This window comes from Trachurus trachurus (assembly GCF_905171665.1).
Source record: "Trachurus trachurus genome assembly, chromosome: 20".
Lineage (NCBI taxonomy): Eukaryota > Metazoa > Chordata > Actinopteri > Carangiformes > Carangidae > Trachurus > Trachurus trachurus.
The window spans coordinates 11,869,284-11,886,658 of NC_139911.1; the positions used below are offsets into that span (position 1 = coordinate 11,869,284).

Below are 17,375 nucleotides of genomic sequence, written 5' to 3' on the forward strand. Positions count from 1 at the left end.
AATGAACGGGGGGATACAAAAGCCTCAGCCCTTTGAGGTGCCGTACGATGCTGAACCCAACCCTGAACTTTCGACTGAGTGAGAGAGAGGTGACAGATCTCTGTGCTGACACCACACTGTCTCTGAGGAAGGCCTGCGAGCGGAGTGCTGAAGCGATGAATGCAGTTTGAGGTTTGGCTCTTAGCGTTGTAAATGGCTGCGTCTACGTGCACGAGTACTGTGACACACTTGCTCACACTGTGTCCTGCCTGAATTATGACCATGGAGATGTTTTTCTTTCCATCAGTGACCATGGGATTGTTGGTTTGTGTAAAAACTGTGAAAACGTACAATGTAAAATATAAGTTATGTAACATTAACTTACTAGCTAACTAATTTAAAAGTCCATGTTCACGTCAGATTTGGTGAACACATTTGGTGAGTGAAGTGTCCTATTCTTCTCTGTCTATTTAGTCAAACGTATGACTGAATGCACACCCTCCAGGTTCACAATAGAGCCCAGCATGCCTCCCACACAATACCACCATGATAAGTTTACAGTGTGTCTCCAGTGAGACCAGTTTACCCCGAGACCATGACAGCCTCCCAGGCCTCCGTCTAGACACAACAAACGTCTGTCCACACTCGCCCGTTTGTCAGCCCGTCACATTTCCACTCCCTGGGCACCGGGGCAGCCATGCATGCTCCCCACCCCCACCCCCTGTCTAACGATGAGACATGGCAGATAAATAAAATGGGTCTGCACTGGGGGGGCAGGGAGTGGAGGGCGCGTGGGGATCGGCGGGGGAGACGGAAACTATTCGAGCGATGCAATCCCAACAAAAGGCCCGAGCAATGAGGAATTCCGTGCCGCAATCACTCACTCACGGCGAAGCCAGGGAAGGAGCGGAGCACAGTGCACAGATAAAGTGTTTGTGTGCTCCTCTCTCCAAGTTTCCATGTAATTTAATGTTGTTTAGATAGCGACGGACTGGCTGGCTCTTTGCTGCTTTTCATGGGGCTAAAAACGGAGTTGAAGTCATAATTAGCACCCCGACTTCCCAAATAACTTAATATACACCTTCTTGGAAGTTGCGTTGACAGATGCAGGAGTGGAATCATCTAATGCACTATACCCCACACGTGGAGAAGGGGAGGCATAGGCACGCACACACACACACACACACACACACACACACCTCATCATCTCCCAAATCAAATCCAAAGCATTTCATCAAGTGCTGTGAGTTATTGTGTCTCATCTAAAGTGAACTTTCCATTCTTTCATGAGCAGTGACGGCGTCTCGCCACATAACACTGGGCTCCAATTAATAGTCTGTAAGTGATAGATGCCTTTCCTTGCAATGTAGCCTACAGTTAAAAAAAAAAAAACACAGCACTCACTCACACACACAGACAGACCCACATGTGTGAGCAACATACTCAGACGTATAGATAAAAAGGCACGCGGCACATACTCAACCCAACACACACACTGACACTTGCAGACCTCACACTTTCGTTGCCCTCACACATACAAGCAGCATTTGTGTTTCATTAAGCCTCCAGCACAAAGCCTCCACTCGGCGGTTAGTCGTCACACAGACATCTTTGATGTGAGTCGCGGCGGAGACGCATTTGTTTGGCTTTGTAATAAAAACAATATTCCAACTTACATTTCATAATTATGTCTCGGCTTTCAATAGCGCCCCCCCCCTCCTCTCCCCACCCTCCTCCCCTTCTGGCCTAAAAATATGCCTGTTAGGCTCCAAGTCCCTACAACCCTTGAGTGCGGCAGTAAAAAAAGAAAAAAAAAAAGGCTGATCAGAATCAGATGGGGACGTACATGAGCGGGGTAACATCACGGCTCCGACGCCTGTGGAAAGTCTTATCGCAGACCGTGGTGCAAAACTCCTTTTAACTCACTTTCTAACCGCAAATATTGCAGAGATTAGGGCGTCATGGGAGACACAGTAGGGGATGATGGTTGATGTATGGATGCATTACCCTGCCAGTAACTGCACTTCTTTGACTGCTCTGGAAAAAGTTCTAAATGAACTTCAAATCACTGCTCAACTATTGATCTTCAAGGCAGAATTTTTCTTTTTAAATATACTTGATAGTAAATTTATATCAAAACGGCTGTCTGCCAGGATCAAAGCTGCCATCTATAATTTAAACAGTAATAATAATCACCAAAGAATTACGGTAAGTAATTCATCAAATCAGAAATGTGCCTGGCTGCCTGTGCAAGAGGAATGCGAGTGGTTGTTATTTAAAAGAAACAAGCATAACTTAGGCTTAGTGAGTATGAGTAATGGAATAATGTTTTCATTTCAGTAGTTTTCCTGCTTGTTTATGATCAACACATAGATACAGCAGCACACACACACGCATGCACATAACTTCAGACAGAAGTTCTGTTAAGACATCGGCATAATGTACACCTACAGTATAGAAATACACACACAAAGAGACACACTCACAGACTACTGATTATAGGCTACACCAATTACTGTATAATGACAAAGTCTCACTCGTCTGTTTGTCTCCTAAATCTTAACCATGGTGCAGATAGGAGCCAAGAAAAGTGATGTGATGTGATGTAATGTTTTCAAATTTCACTTTGTTATTTCTTTTCAGATAAAGCTGCCCACGGCACTGTCTGGGGTGGTCTTTGGTCGATTAACCTATAATAAACCTATAATAACACAAGGCGTCTATTCATGCAAGTCCCTTATCTGTCATCCTAGATAACAACCCTATCCACTGTGCTCATCCTTGTGTGTCTATCTTCCATCTTTTACTTCTGTCTGGCTACAGTAGCCACAATACAGCATCGCTGTGTCCATTCAGCTCCCTTCCATTAAGATAATCTCCTCAGTTCATCTAAGGCGCTTACACACACATCAGAGGCACATACACTGGCTGGTATTAGGCCATAGTCTGCGTAATGACTACTGCTAGATTTATGGTATGATCACAGCAGTCTACTTGCCGATTGGTAATTGCTTCCAGTAATACCACCGTAATACCGCAGCAATTTGCCCCTCGATTAACGTATCCATCTGCACCACGGAGCCTTTTACAGGCGTCAAATTGGGCGCAGTTAGAGTTTTACTGGGGACATTCTTTTCACCATCAGGCCAGTGAAACCTTCAGAGGTGAGCCCGGCCCTTTCAAGCCCGTACTTCAAGTGAAAGATTTAATGCTGAAGCAACTCGCACCGCTGACACACAGGCTATGTTCTCATCCACCTCCTTCTCTTCCCTCATACTGTAGCACCACGATGATACTGCTGTGTTGTCATGTTACATTGTTTACAGGGCAACTGTTGTGTCTTTGGTTGTTTGGGCAAGGGTAAAAGGGGCAGATGGGGGTGATGAGAGTGTCTCTGTGTGTGTCGCTGTCGTTGTTGTTGTTGAGAATTTTTTCTGTTGCTGCTGTTGCTGGCGTCAGGGAGCACATGCCTCGTCTGCCAGCACTGGCAATCTGAAATTTGGCCTAAGGCAAAAGACAAATAGACAACTCTTAGCCATGTTTGCAAAGCAATCAGTCCATTCAGACACATGGAAGGAAGCAGAGTTACAACGACTTACATTAACACACTAAGTGGTATAATATAAATATGTTTTAACAACTGACTGATGGTGTTTAAACTAAATAAAACTATGTAAAACAAGTCAAATTAGCTCCACTTTTGCCACCTACAATACAACAAGACTAATAGCCTATAGCCATGCTAGAGGCTCCATGGGACACAGCACTGTTTCAGGCACTTAACATCACCATGCTGACAAGCTCACAATGACAAAACTTACATGATGGCATTTAGTGGTCAATGTTTACCACATTCACTGTCTTGATTTAGTATATTAGCATGCTGATATTAACACTTATCAAGAAATTTAGCTGAGCCTTATGATCACATAACACTGATGCACGATCCATTGATACTTTAAGTATGTTTAAACAATTTATAATAGGTTTATCAGGAAATGCCAAATATGTGGCAACAATTTTAAAGAAGCCATTAGACACAAATAAATGAAAAACTGAAAAAAAAAAATCTTATTGTGGGATTGAGAGAGCTTTTAACAATAACTGATATAAAAGGGTCAACTTAAGTCTATCTGCAATAAAGGCAGAAAAGGTTACTGTTTCACTGTGGACTTAAACAAAGTCAGTCCTTAGTTACTGTTCAGGTCTCCATTGAAAGATCAAATCTCTGTACTTTAACTGCATATGACCTCTCTTGCTTCTAACACTGATTTTTTTAAAACTTGAATTTTAGACAGAAAATACAGATTATGAAGATTGTGTAAAAAAAAAGAAAAAAGATTCACTTTCTCTTGCCAACTCAAAGTGTATACTGTATATCATATATAACTTCCATTGTATCGTTATTCACGCAGCGTTTGATCAAGGAAGATATAACGTCCTCAAACAAAAGAGCCACACACAAGCAGTAACTCATCCATCAGTCCCTGCTTTTTTCTGTGTATCAAAGATCAGACGGAGTTTTATCATACCCTCATTCTGTCCCTACCAAATCTTCACTGTCACTGTGAATCAGTGAGAGTGAGTAAATCTACTCCCACGTCCTCCTCTCCTGTTTCAGGAATCATGCCAGAGTGGGCTGACACACTAAAGAGGGCCTGTGGACTTGTATAGGGGATCTGATGACTGCCATGTATTTTGTACTGAGACACACGCCGTTACCCTTTGCAACACTGGAAATGTGTGTGTGTGTATGTGCATATATGTGTCCCTTCTTACAAACTAACTTCTTGAAACAGGGTAAAAGTTGGTAAGGTGAAACCTATTAATTTGAAATACACAACATTAATTGAAACCGTAAATCACGCATTTTATACTCAAAAGTAGATTTTGAGAAATCAGAGGGTCTGTCTCTGAAACGGGATACTTCCACCATAGATGACGAGAACAGTAACGGTACAGTGGTGAACTGGCTAACTCGTCTCATTAACTTACCATAAAATAACACTGCAAGGCCAAAAAACAGGGTGTTTCTCGCCACACGCTCAACTCAGCTTGTTTCTTATTACAGATTAGTGCAATACTGTGGTCTCATCGTCTAGCGAAAGCTAAAATCTTGATATTTTCCGCGGTTCTACAAGAGCATGCGAGCCATATTAATTTTCAGTATGGTTTTGACTGTGGTAAATATTAAGCACAGAACTAATGAAAACAACAGGGAAAACACAGTACCATCCCTGAGAGCAGCTAGAAAATCAATAAGACTTAACCTCTAAGCTGATTTTATTTTCTCTTTTTGGAACAATCTGAAGAAAACAAATCAACTCTAAGCCATGTTTTTGGTTTTTATAATTGTATTCAATCTGGAAAACCTTGGCGAGCAGTATTGTAAACCATTCCAAGACGATCTTATTATTTTCTCATAAGCTCCTTATCCAGGTGCTGGCAAAAAGACTCAGTTTGGAAAACCCTTCTGCTCAATATGAAAATGGGGATTACTTGCTAACTTTCCTCCATCTTCTCAGCCCGTTATATTATACATCCCTTATATTATGCATCTTAGTCTCTCACAGAAGTTGTAGTTGCTACACAGTAAGACAAACTAGATCTCCTTTCCGGCCTCCCAGTGGACATTTCGCAATGTGATTAGTGTTCCTCATCCTCCAGAGGTTTGGGCATGTAAACATGACTGATCACTCTCATTTGTGTAGTGTGTCGTCCTTTACAGCAGTAACCAACACAACAAGGATACTAACAGCCAATTAGCAGGAGTGATGAACAAAGCTCCATTCAGCTGATAGTATGACATAATACAAGTACATGAAAAAACTACTGACGTGCATCTGGAGTTAACATATGCCCCTTTGGGACGAGTGTCTTTAATCAGCATTTCATGGTACATGAATGTGTGTGAGTGCATGTGGGGGAGAAGATTAAACATATGTAGGTGTATGAAAATGAATTAGTGTGCGCAGCGGTGCGGGATACTTGCAAAAGATCCAACACCATCATTTTAATGATCTGTCTTTTCAGTGCCAGACAGAGGAAGTGTGTGATCACTGTGATGTATTTTTCCGCCAGGTTACCTGAATTCAAATCCGACACCAAATGAACCATTTTAAAATACTTTTCTGGCCCAGCTCAATGTGTCACAGCAGTTGTAATACTATATTTTAGCCACTAGAGGTCACCCTACACAAATGCTTGAATAGATCACTCGCTGCCAACAGTTTATATAGTGGTGGTTGTATAGCTGCATCTGATAGACCACAAGGCGCATTAATTTAACATGTTGCAATGCACCATATAACATATGGTGGGGGAATTAAGATATTAGACAGCTCAAATGTGGAAGTTAATGGGCAATATTAAGCAGAATAACCTCTTACTTTAGGTAACTGTATACCTATAGGTCATGATAACTGCTGTGTCACAGAATTTGCACAGAATTTGCAATCTTCTGTTTAACTTCAACCAATTTGACAGTGAGGACCTTCTATACAACAAAGAAACTGTGCAAGTTACTACAACATTACGCTGAGCATCTGATCATATGGTTTAATCCTCACGAGGACAGAGGCACGTAAAAAGATGAATATCTCCTTTAGGGATTCATATACTATCACTATTCCTAACAAAGATCACCACCTTCAACATAGATTTGGTCGTAGGTGCAAAACTGCCAAGACCCTCTCTCTCTCTCTCTCAATCAGGTCCAGAAATCCTCCTGGGGGTCATTCATTTCCACATGCCCACCAGCTGCCACCGCATGCTGTATGTTAGCATCACTTTAATCAGGTCCACAGCACTGAGGCAGGCCATTCAGAGTGACAGTCAGCACAGTAGTGGAGGTCCCTGCAGAGAGCACCATGACCAGGCCTTGACAGAGAAGAATCAGCGATGACCTTGCTGCATTACTTGCTTTGAATTACGACCCTGGACCGTAGTGTAAAAGCCACGGGGGGAATACGCCTAAGTTTCAGAGCTATGATCAAGGAGGACCATCACAGACCATTAGCATCCTGCTTTATAGCTCTATTTATCAACATTATATACAGTACTGCTGTCCTGGGTGATGACTGTGTTTTCCTAATATAAAGGAAAGAAAAACTTGGTGTTGTTGTATCGTCTCCTACCTATCAGGGGAGCACAGTGATATAGAGCAGTTAACAGTAATTAAGGTCAACATGAACTATGGGAATAAAATCAGCTCTTTCATAAGTGTTACACCATACTCGGCCGACTATGAATCTGAAACACACAAAAACATAAAAAATACAGAAGTTAGAAGATAAATTTAAAACTAGGCACAGATTCAGTCGAGCCAATTTCACAGCGTCCGTCAATTAAACACTTGGTCAAGTTAATCACAGCTTTTCCATATTTTCAGACAAAATAGGCCCTTTTTTTGTACAGGTATCTTGAGATTAAAGGTAGTATTTGATACTTCATTTCTAAATGAGCAATTCATTTTTAAAATAAAAAAGCAGCTGCTTTGAAAGTAAGAAGAGTCATTTGTTGCAGCTCCACTTGTGCAACCTGTGGGCCTCCCCCCACACATCAATAAAGAAACGTGACCCTGTGGATGACCCTGATGAAAAGATCTTGCTAACAAGCAGAGGTGCGTCAGTGCATTGACAGCAGAGCAGAGAGTGAATGCGTACATGGATTGTATGTCACCACAGAGCAGCAGCTCTGCGGAGATTGGAAAGACACTGAGCACTATAATTGGGGGCCCGTGTTGCAGTGGGAAATAAAAAAAGAACACGTTGTGGGTTGTTATTCCTCTGAGTGTCAGAGATTTGTTAGCTAACCAGTAGTCCAGGCAATTTAGCTCATTTTGGACCCAAAAATAGAACTAATTTTCACAGAAGGTTTTTCACCACACATCATTTCTATGAGGTGTCTAGAACAACATACTAAAAGTCCTAAGAAATCCTAGTTGGGGAAATATGTTTAATTTGCATCATTATTTACTGTATAAAGTCTACAGTATGGTGCCGACAACAATACACCCCAATGGGGCTATTTTTTTCCTTTACTCCTATCACAATGAAACTTTACATGATGAAAGTATCCATGAAATGTAACATTTTTTGTATTACAAGTTTCTTTGAAAATTAATTTGAATATGCAAATGAGCCTTACACTAATCAATTATGCCCAAAATACACCCGAATAGGCTTCCTTTTTTTCCTTTACTCCTACCACAATGAAACTTTGCACAATGAAAGTAGACATTAAAAGTAACATTTTTTGTATTACAAGTTTCTTGGAAAATGAATTTGAATATGCAAATCAGCAATACACTAATGGAATATGCCCAAAATACACCCAAATAGGCTTATTTTCTTCCTTTACTCCTACCACAATCACCCTTCACACAATAAAAGTATACATGAAAAGTAACATTTCTGTATTTCAAGTTTCTTGGAAAATTAATTTTAAATATGTAAATGAGCTCAACACTAATTGACTTATGGTCAAGAAGCCATAAAGCTGCAAGCAGCAAAAACAGGGGCCAAATAACTTAGTTCGTAGTCCCGCTCATATGTTGTTGAACATCATCATAAATGTCATATATAATATAACATCACACACAGTCGTTGAAACGACTTTGATGAATTCTGACTTTCTTCTGATGTTCTCTGCAAACTGGGAGGAAAGTCGTTAGGTAAGGCTTGTTCGCTAATAATAAAAAAAAGAATTTAGAAAGCAACTGGAGACAAGACTGTGCAATTAATTCTTAAGGTCAATATAGGTCTTTTAAGTGTGGCAAGTGACATGTGTGTATGCATAAGTCAAGTGTGGTAAGTGACAGCACTCAGTGCATAGGTTAACTTATTGAATGGACATGAATGTGTTAGTTATTTGGCCCCTGTTGCTGCTTGTGGCTTTATGGCTTCTTGACCATAAGTCAATTAGTGTTGAGCTCATTTACATATTTAAAATTAATTTTCCAAGAAACTTGAAATACAGAAATGTTACTTTTCATGTATACTTTTATTGTGTGAAGTGTGATTGTGGTAGGAGTAAAGGAAGAAAATAAGCCTATTCGGGTGTATTTTGGGCATATTCCATTAGTGTATTGCTCATTTGCATATTCAAATTCATTTTCCAAGAAACTTGTAATACAAAAAATGTAACTTTAAATGTCTATTTTCATTGTGTAAAGTTTAATTGTGGTAGGAGTAAAGGGAAAAAATAGCCCCATTGGGGTGTATTGTTGTCAGCACCATAGACTTTATACAGTAAATAATGATGCGAATTAAACATATTTCCCCAACTAGGATTTCTTAGGACTTTTAGTATGTTGTTCTAGACACCTCATAGAAATGATGTATGGTGAAAAACCTTCTGTGACAATTAGTCTGTCGTAAAACACTATTTTGCCTGGACTACAGGGTGAAAGCACCACAGAGTTTCAACAATTAACATTATGATAGATCGTTTTATAGAGCTACTGGTGCAATAAATCTTTGAGGTGACGCTTTGATTATCGAACCTGTGTGTATGCATCTGTTTATCTGACCTTCCTTTCCAGGAGTGTTACTATGCAGGAATGGGGTACTTTACTCCAGAGAATCGCCCCTACACAATTACTACACGGAAAAGACAAAGTGGAAGAGCAAGTAAGAGACAAACAGAGAGAGCTTTACCTTACAAAGCATTTCTGTCAACAGAGTCAATTTGGCATGACGCACAACATCCTGTGTCAGTCTGTACAGATGGCAATGAGCTATCAGACCCTGCACTGCATAAAGCCAAAACAAGATGTCACGTCACACTCTTTGTCACATACCTTCATCTCAAGTCGGGGCATGATGGTATGACCGACATGAAGAAATGTGAGCACACACACACGCACACACACACACACACACACACACACACACACACACACACACACACACACACACACACACACACACACACACACACACACACACACACACACACACACACACACACACACACACACACACACACACACACACACACACACACACACACACACACACACACACACACACACACACACACACACACACACACACACACACACACAGCACTAAAAAAGCACAAAAAGTAACTGGATGGAGCTACTTTATGCTTCCTGTTTACATAGTTTATACAGATGTCCTCAGCCACTGAGTCTAGGTATTCACTCTGACAACTGGAGACACAGTTCCCTTTAACAGCTTCCACTAAAGTGCTACAGTACAGAACATAAACTAGCTGCTGCTCTGCCCTGCAAGCCCTCCTGTCACTACACGGTTGGTATGACTCTACAGATCTGCATATACAGTATGCAAATATTACCTTCCTTCTGAGATGCTCCCTATACTTCAAAAGGACATTTCCTACCCTTTCATTTGAATCATTTACTTTTCCTCAAAAACAGCCTGCCTCTCTCTCAGTGATTCTTTTTAGTCAGTGACGATTTTCTGAGAAGTAAAAAGTGCTGGTGCATTTTTGGGTTGTCTACAAGAAGACCACTAAAATTTTCCACACCTACATGATACAATATATATATCCTCAAAATTGCTGTTTTTAGCACTCACTGTCTCTCCATCATACAGTTTAGAATGTGATCATGTGATTCTGCTCAAAAACCCCTAACTGTTGGAGACCACTTTCTCATTGACTTGAACGGGCAGGTGAGCCTGAGCCAAAACTGTAGTGGGGCTTGTGAAACAATTGTATTATGTGTACACTAAATTCAAGATATAGGTTAATTCAATTGTATTTTTTACGATATTTTACCCATTCCAAGCTACATGGGTTTAACCCCAATCTCTTATCCCCTGTTTTAGATGTGGTCCCATACAGGGCACTTTCTTTCATTCCACTTGGCAGTGCAGTAAACTACAAGGTCTTTGGCAGGGGATCTGTGATACTTTATCCAAAATTCATGGAATTACCTTCCCAACGGATCCCGAGATATGCCTTTTGGGCAAACTATCAAAATCTAATCTTACACATAGTCATTCCATTAAGCTTGCAGAGATCCTGCTGGCTACTGCCAAAAATGTACTGCAGTGAAATGGGAGTCACGTCTTCCATTGCCATTTTGACTGAGGCTCTTAGAAGTGAAGAATTGCAATAAAATTTAATTTTCAATATCATTTTGTAACTAAAATATAACATTTGTTATACTACTGTATACGAAGTGAAATATTCAGAAGAAAGAAAGAAAAAACACAGGTGAGAAAACAGGTGTCCGTCTCACACACACACACATCAGGAGATCTGCTGATACGCCAGTCTGGCTCACAAGCAGCTCAGTACTATGATCAATGGCAGTTGCATAACAAACTTTGATTTAGTGGAACGCCGCAGCATCAAGAAAATCTTTCATGTTGATTCACTGAGGTGCAGAGAGCAACATTGTTTACAAGTTGTGTCTGTGTATACAAATAGGTGGTATAAAAAACAGGCTACTTGACATTACCCAGAAGCTCCATGGCATCGTCCTCGTCCTCAATCTCTTCCTCTGCAACAGAAGGGGCCGGGCTGTGGACTGAATCAAAGGAGTCCTGGGACAACATGGCTGCCAGGAGCTTCTTATGATGCTGCTGTTGTTCCCTTAGCCCTTTGCTCTTTGTTTCCATCTTCAGGCTGAGGGAGACACACAAGAGAAGAAGCAGGGCTTAAGATGAGCAAATACCTTTTACAATACCTTTGTTCCTATAGTAATTGCATTCTCCTTTTCCGTCTGACTTGCATCAAAACAGACACAGTCTTTCTAGCATGTACAAAATGTTGCATTTACCTTGGCAGTGTGCAGATGCATAAAGTGTCTTTCACCACTGCTTGCACTTGGCAGCCATTCCATGGTTGTTAGGGATAAAATAGCATACAGTAATTTCAAGTGCCATGCAGGTGCAGTACAACATACTGTACTGTAAATGGATAGCAGGGGGAAGATAAGGAGGGATAATGGCTGTGACATGAGCAACTGTGCAGTAGTTTTACTACGCTAAGCACAAACCATCAGCAGTGATCTTTAGTATTTTGACTTGAAAGCTTTCCCTGTAGTTTGGAATCAGTAGGAAAACCAATCACATCCAAACCCACAGACATGCAGGAGGAGTTAGGTACTGCTTTAAACCAAATCAAATAAAGCACAGTGAGATATAGTCATAGACATATACACATGGACTCTGATCTTTTAACAAAATAATGAAATATTTAAAAGGCATCAAAATCACTTGTTTCCAGTCTCATACTGACTCAGTATGAAGACAAAGATCAAATGTAAAGATATCACAAATTCAGTCCCAATTATTTACTGTTTGCCACAGGATATAGCTGTGGAAATATAAAATATCAGCTCAGTTCACGCCTACAGTATGAACATTTAGACAGTTTATAGTCTGTTATCAATCAAAACAATAAATGGATGGAAAGAACTCAAACATTTCAGCTCCTACTGCATTTGCATCTTCCTCAGCTGAAATTGTGTCATCTCATTCTGCCAAATTGTCTCCTAGTTAAAGATACCGATGAAGGCTGACTTCTGCATTACTTCTACATTGGAGAAAATTAATTTCCATATCACAGTAGCTGAGGGCTTGGATTAGAGAGCCAGAGTATTAATTTGATGCTAATCTCACTTTAATGACTTCTATTTACGGATAATGGGAAAGGGTCAAAGGATGACAGATATTTCTTCATCCTCTCTGCATGGTATCTCTGATAATTATATCCGCTAATATGTCCGAGGCAAAGTTCTGGGTGAATTTCTGCACATTTGCCATTTTGCATAGTTGTCTAATGTCTTATATTAATCTTAATATATTCCTCAGAGAAAAAAATATATATTTCAAGACATTAAACTTTAACATTGTTGCAAAGTCAAAAATACTGTATGGAGAGGGAGAAGACTTGTGTATCTTGTGTTATTATTTTTATGCATTGCACTGCAACATAAGCTCCTACCCTTTATTAGAATCCTGATCTCCATACGCCTGCTGGTAGTTCTACTTGTATATTTTCCCTATAGGGACCAACCTCAGGTGGTGTGCACCAGTCATTAAACACAATATGATCACAAAATAACACTGGTGTAAGGCATTTCCAACCTTATTTATCACCACCTCTCCCTGCTATTACAACAAGTGTTCTATATCTGTGTTGTTAAGAGGATGAATATATATAGGAAGACAGAAGTTCAGTAAAAGCCTCTGACTGCCACTGGATGAGAAAGTCCCACCGGACAGACTCCATCGAAACACGCCATTTTCTTGAATATAGCTCTGCCACAGCTGCAACTGATTTCCCATGTGCCCCTTGTATTTATCCTTCTAGACTCTGCAGTCAGTCATACAGAGTCACCAGCACCTGTCAGCTCTCCTTATGGTCCTTGGTGACAGGTGGGCTGGAATCAGGGGGCAGAGGCAGGAAGATCAAAGATAAAAACTGACTTATAAAGTGAGAGGAGTTTTTTCTCTGGTCTGAAAGTGTCTGAGCACCAGAGGGCATGGCCTATTAAGGAGAGGATGGGATTTCAAGAGAGGGCAGTGCTGGTCTTTGCCAGTTTTCCACTCACCCAGAGTGGTCATTTTTAGCTCTTCTTGTACAAATTACACACTTAACCGAATCCTTGAGTTAGAGTAACTTGATCTGGAATTGATTAGCTGGGACCAGACTGTAACCTTCAACTGAAAACTGGTCTCAATCTCCAAACAGAATCTGAAGAGGTAGTACGATCCCAGTTTATGCAATTAAAAGAACTGATATAAGTGACTTATCAGATGAAGTACTCCTCGTGGTAATTACAAAAAGAGCTGGGTTTGTATGGGTGCTGCTGCACCATTCCAAACACACAGCAGCAAGTTTCTCATAGGTTAACACAAAACATATCACTTATGTGCACACACTTAGCAGCAAGCCCACACACTTCCCTATCTCCCAGCTCAGGCTTCTAACTAAGTGATTTCTCCCTATAATCCACCCATACAGTAACCTAATGAGATTAACACTCTGGGTATGTCAGCTCAGGCCCGCACATGATTTATGGTTTTATATCCGATCCTCGTCTAATTAGTCACATCAGCAGCTGCAGTCCATGTGACACAGACACACACAAGAAACCGAACATTATATTACGCATACACATCTGGCAGAGAGGTCCTAAAGGAACCAAGCCGTTTGGTACCTGCACAGTTTCGCAAGCACAAATTAAAAAAAAAGAAAAAAAAGAAGAAAAGATTTTAAAGAGGGGGAGAAATGATTTAACAGTTCAATATATGACGCAGTTGTATTGTCAGAGAGAGGCCATTTCTCAAGTAACAAGCACAAAATTCTTTGGCCTTGAGCGCACAGAAATGAGGTTAGCTTTAATTTGAAATTGGGTTGAAGCAGTATCATGGCAAGCATGTTTGATCGCGCCTTTGAAATGGGATTATCAAACCCATTCAGATGGGCATTCCTCAGGCAGCAGGAGCCGCAGTTAGAAGTCTACCTCCTCATTTTTAAAGAGCCAACAATAGCTTTGTCAAATCTCAAACTTTTTTGTATTTAAGTGACTCACACACACACACGCACGCACGCACGCACGCACACGCACACACACACACTAACCTCCCAGCAGGGCTGCTATCTCCACTCCAGCAAACTTCAGTTTTGGCCCGGGGGACAGGGGGGTGCAGCATTTCAGCAGCGAGCGGATCTGCGTCTTCTTCCTCACGACCAACCCACTCCCCCACCACCCGAGGGCGCAACACGGAGTTATAGCCTCCCAAGTTCTAAAACAGCAATACATGAAGATTAAGTGGCAAAACAACATAGACAATGATGCAGAATGAGTGAAACGGGCAGCAGGAGAAAAGGAACATCAGGAGTGCAACTGATATATAATATTTTCTAAACGTTATGCAATTTCAACTTCAGCGTGAAATCATAATGACACTGAGACTATGTTCATCATAATAACAGTGTTTATTCGAAGGTGGAATTTTAAAAAGCAGCATAACATTGTCTGAGCTCTGCCTCCTTCCATTTCTGCTTCTAAAGCCAGCCAGCTCACGTGCTCAACACAAAAAGGCAAAGATATGTCTGCTCATCTTTGACTAAATCCAGGATAGTATTGAATTCTATTGTGTCTCCGTGATCAGAGCAGGTGTTTCATATTCAATCCATCCCGTCCCACAGGAAAGAAAGAAGGAAAATCTCTGGGCTGAGAGCCAAGGACGTTGAACATGTACTGCTGCACTGTGCAAAAAGTAAAGCCCCTGTCAAAACATATGCTGCAATTCTCATCCAGACCTCTCATTTCCAAATCATTCCATGCCCAGCCTGGGCAGCTCTGTGCATGTCCAGCCCAGGCAGCCACTGTACTATCGTGCTGGGAGAGAATTGGGGCCAGGCGAGGACAGAGGAAGAGCTCAGACAAAACTTTGCAAGGAGGATGCACAGTGAAGCAGCAAAGTAGAAGATGGAGGACATGTTCACTAAAGTCACATATCACTCCCTTGAGACAGCGGTTCATCATTAGAAAAACAGCTGTGAAAGTGAAAGTTATGAAACACAGGTTTTTATTTGATGTATGAGCAATACTGCAGTGTGGTGAGCGTCAAGGACTATTTTGACACAACTTTAATGTCTGTGTATGCGAGTTTATCAAAAGACTCCGGTCTAGTTAATATCTACCTGGTCGAGCTCATCAGAGATGGCAATGCCTGCGGAGAGAAGAAAATGGTTTAAAGCGCAGAGAAGCATCTAATGCAGTTCAAAATCCCAGCTTAGACTGCTTCTGAGCTTATAGCGGTGAGCTTGTAAGATTAGCTGCGTGATCCGTTTTCCTCTTTGGATTTACAGTGACATTTACAGAAAGGCCTACACTTTAGTTCTGTATGTTAGGATGTATAAAAACGCTGCTCCGTATGGTGTAAGCATGCACTCTGCTGAGCCGCAGCCACTCACTACGCGACAGGCTCTCCAGGGCCTTGCCCAGCTTCTTGCTCTCCTGCAGAATGTGGTTGAGCTCGTCGAAGTCCCGGCTCTCCCTCCAGTCCCAGGACGGGTACTCCACCGACCGCGGCACTGGACATCGCAAACACAAAACACAAACACAAAACACACAATCTCCAGAAAGCACCACATGTGAAGATTGTTGGGATCTGCTGCTAACAAGAGAGGCGCTGAGCAAATATTCTATAAATAACACCTGGAAAACCGACCATTCTGTAATTTAATATGTAAACACCACAGCTTGATGTGCTGTTTACATATTGCAGCAGTGGAACAGAAACACTGGCAGAAAAGTCAACGTGTCTCTTCCAGAAGCGCAGGGCTCACTGGCCAGAGACCAGGGGACAGGGTCTGTCAGTCTCTTTGATTAAGACTCAAAACAACTCAAACAGGGGCAGGAAATGACCCACATACTGTACTGACATCCTGCCCACGTCCTCTGGCACCTTCCCCCGGCTTCTATATGATGGTTAATTCATAAACTGTTATATTCAGACATTATTTATAAAGCAATACTCCTTTATAGGCAGGGGATTACAAGTGGTTCCTCTGTATCTAATATTCTTATGCTCTAACACATCTGAATTTAAATGAACATAAGAAACCGGTGGGCTATGGGCAGATGCCAAACAAAATGTACTGGTTGTCCTCTCAACTACTTGCCACATTGCACTGCCTGAACAGACATGTTAACTCGAATTTTATGCAAAAGATTTTACAATGAATTTTAACCATGTTTCAGTGAAAAATGTGTGTGTTGACAGGTGCAATAGGTGAGCATCACGCCTCTGTTTGCATTTGCACGCACATACACACAGTCAAATAAATAAACTAGCTGGTGAATGTTTGACGGTGCCGCTGCAACAATCTGCTTCCTCTACCCTTGTTTACCCTGACTAAGCTCCTTGGCATTGTAACAGCCATAAACATGGAGCAAATGTCTCTGCCAAATGCAAGAGAAAAAAAAAAAAAAAAAAAACTTTCATTACTTCCGGCTAAGAGCGCCTTTCAGTCGTCCCTGCTCTGCTGTGCGTGTTGTGCTGCAGCGGCAATGGGTTGCGCTCTACCTCAGATAAAGGGTTAAGATTTCAATTCCCACTGGGGCTGCCCATTAAAGCATCACAAGTGAGGCCAAAGCACATTAACCCTTTGCTAAACTGTACACAGAAAGCAAGAGCCTACATGTAACAGTGAGGAATTCATGTTGATCCTTGTATAAGTAGTACCTCCCTATATTTATGGCAGCTGTTGTGTTGCTCTTGCTACATTGTACAATAATGATGAGAGGTACTTCTTTTGATTTAAATTTTTCATGAGCCTCGCACACCAAGACACCTTTGCATGTATTTTTAATGGGATTTTACTTTAAATGCAGCTTTGAAGGCTTCTTACTCTGAAGGGGCAACAGGAATGCTGCT

At 41.3% G+C, this 17,375-nt stretch overlaps 1 protein-coding gene across 1 annotated transcript in view; it reads right to left on the reverse strand.

Moving 5' to 3' along the window:
* The window catches only part of cUnh8orf34 (chromosome Un C8orf34 homolog), a gene marked incomplete at both ends in the record, with an annotated part of 55,006 nt that overhangs the window by 25,089 nt on the left and 12,542 nt on the right, over positions 1–17,375 (reverse strand). Inside the window, 4 exon segments of the mRNA XM_083995027.1 lie at positions 11,435–11,601; positions 14,569–14,732; positions 15,637–15,665; positions 15,910–16,029. Coding sequence (XP_083851153.1) covers positions 11,435–11,601; positions 14,569–14,732; positions 15,637–15,665; positions 15,910–16,029 — 480 coding nt within the window.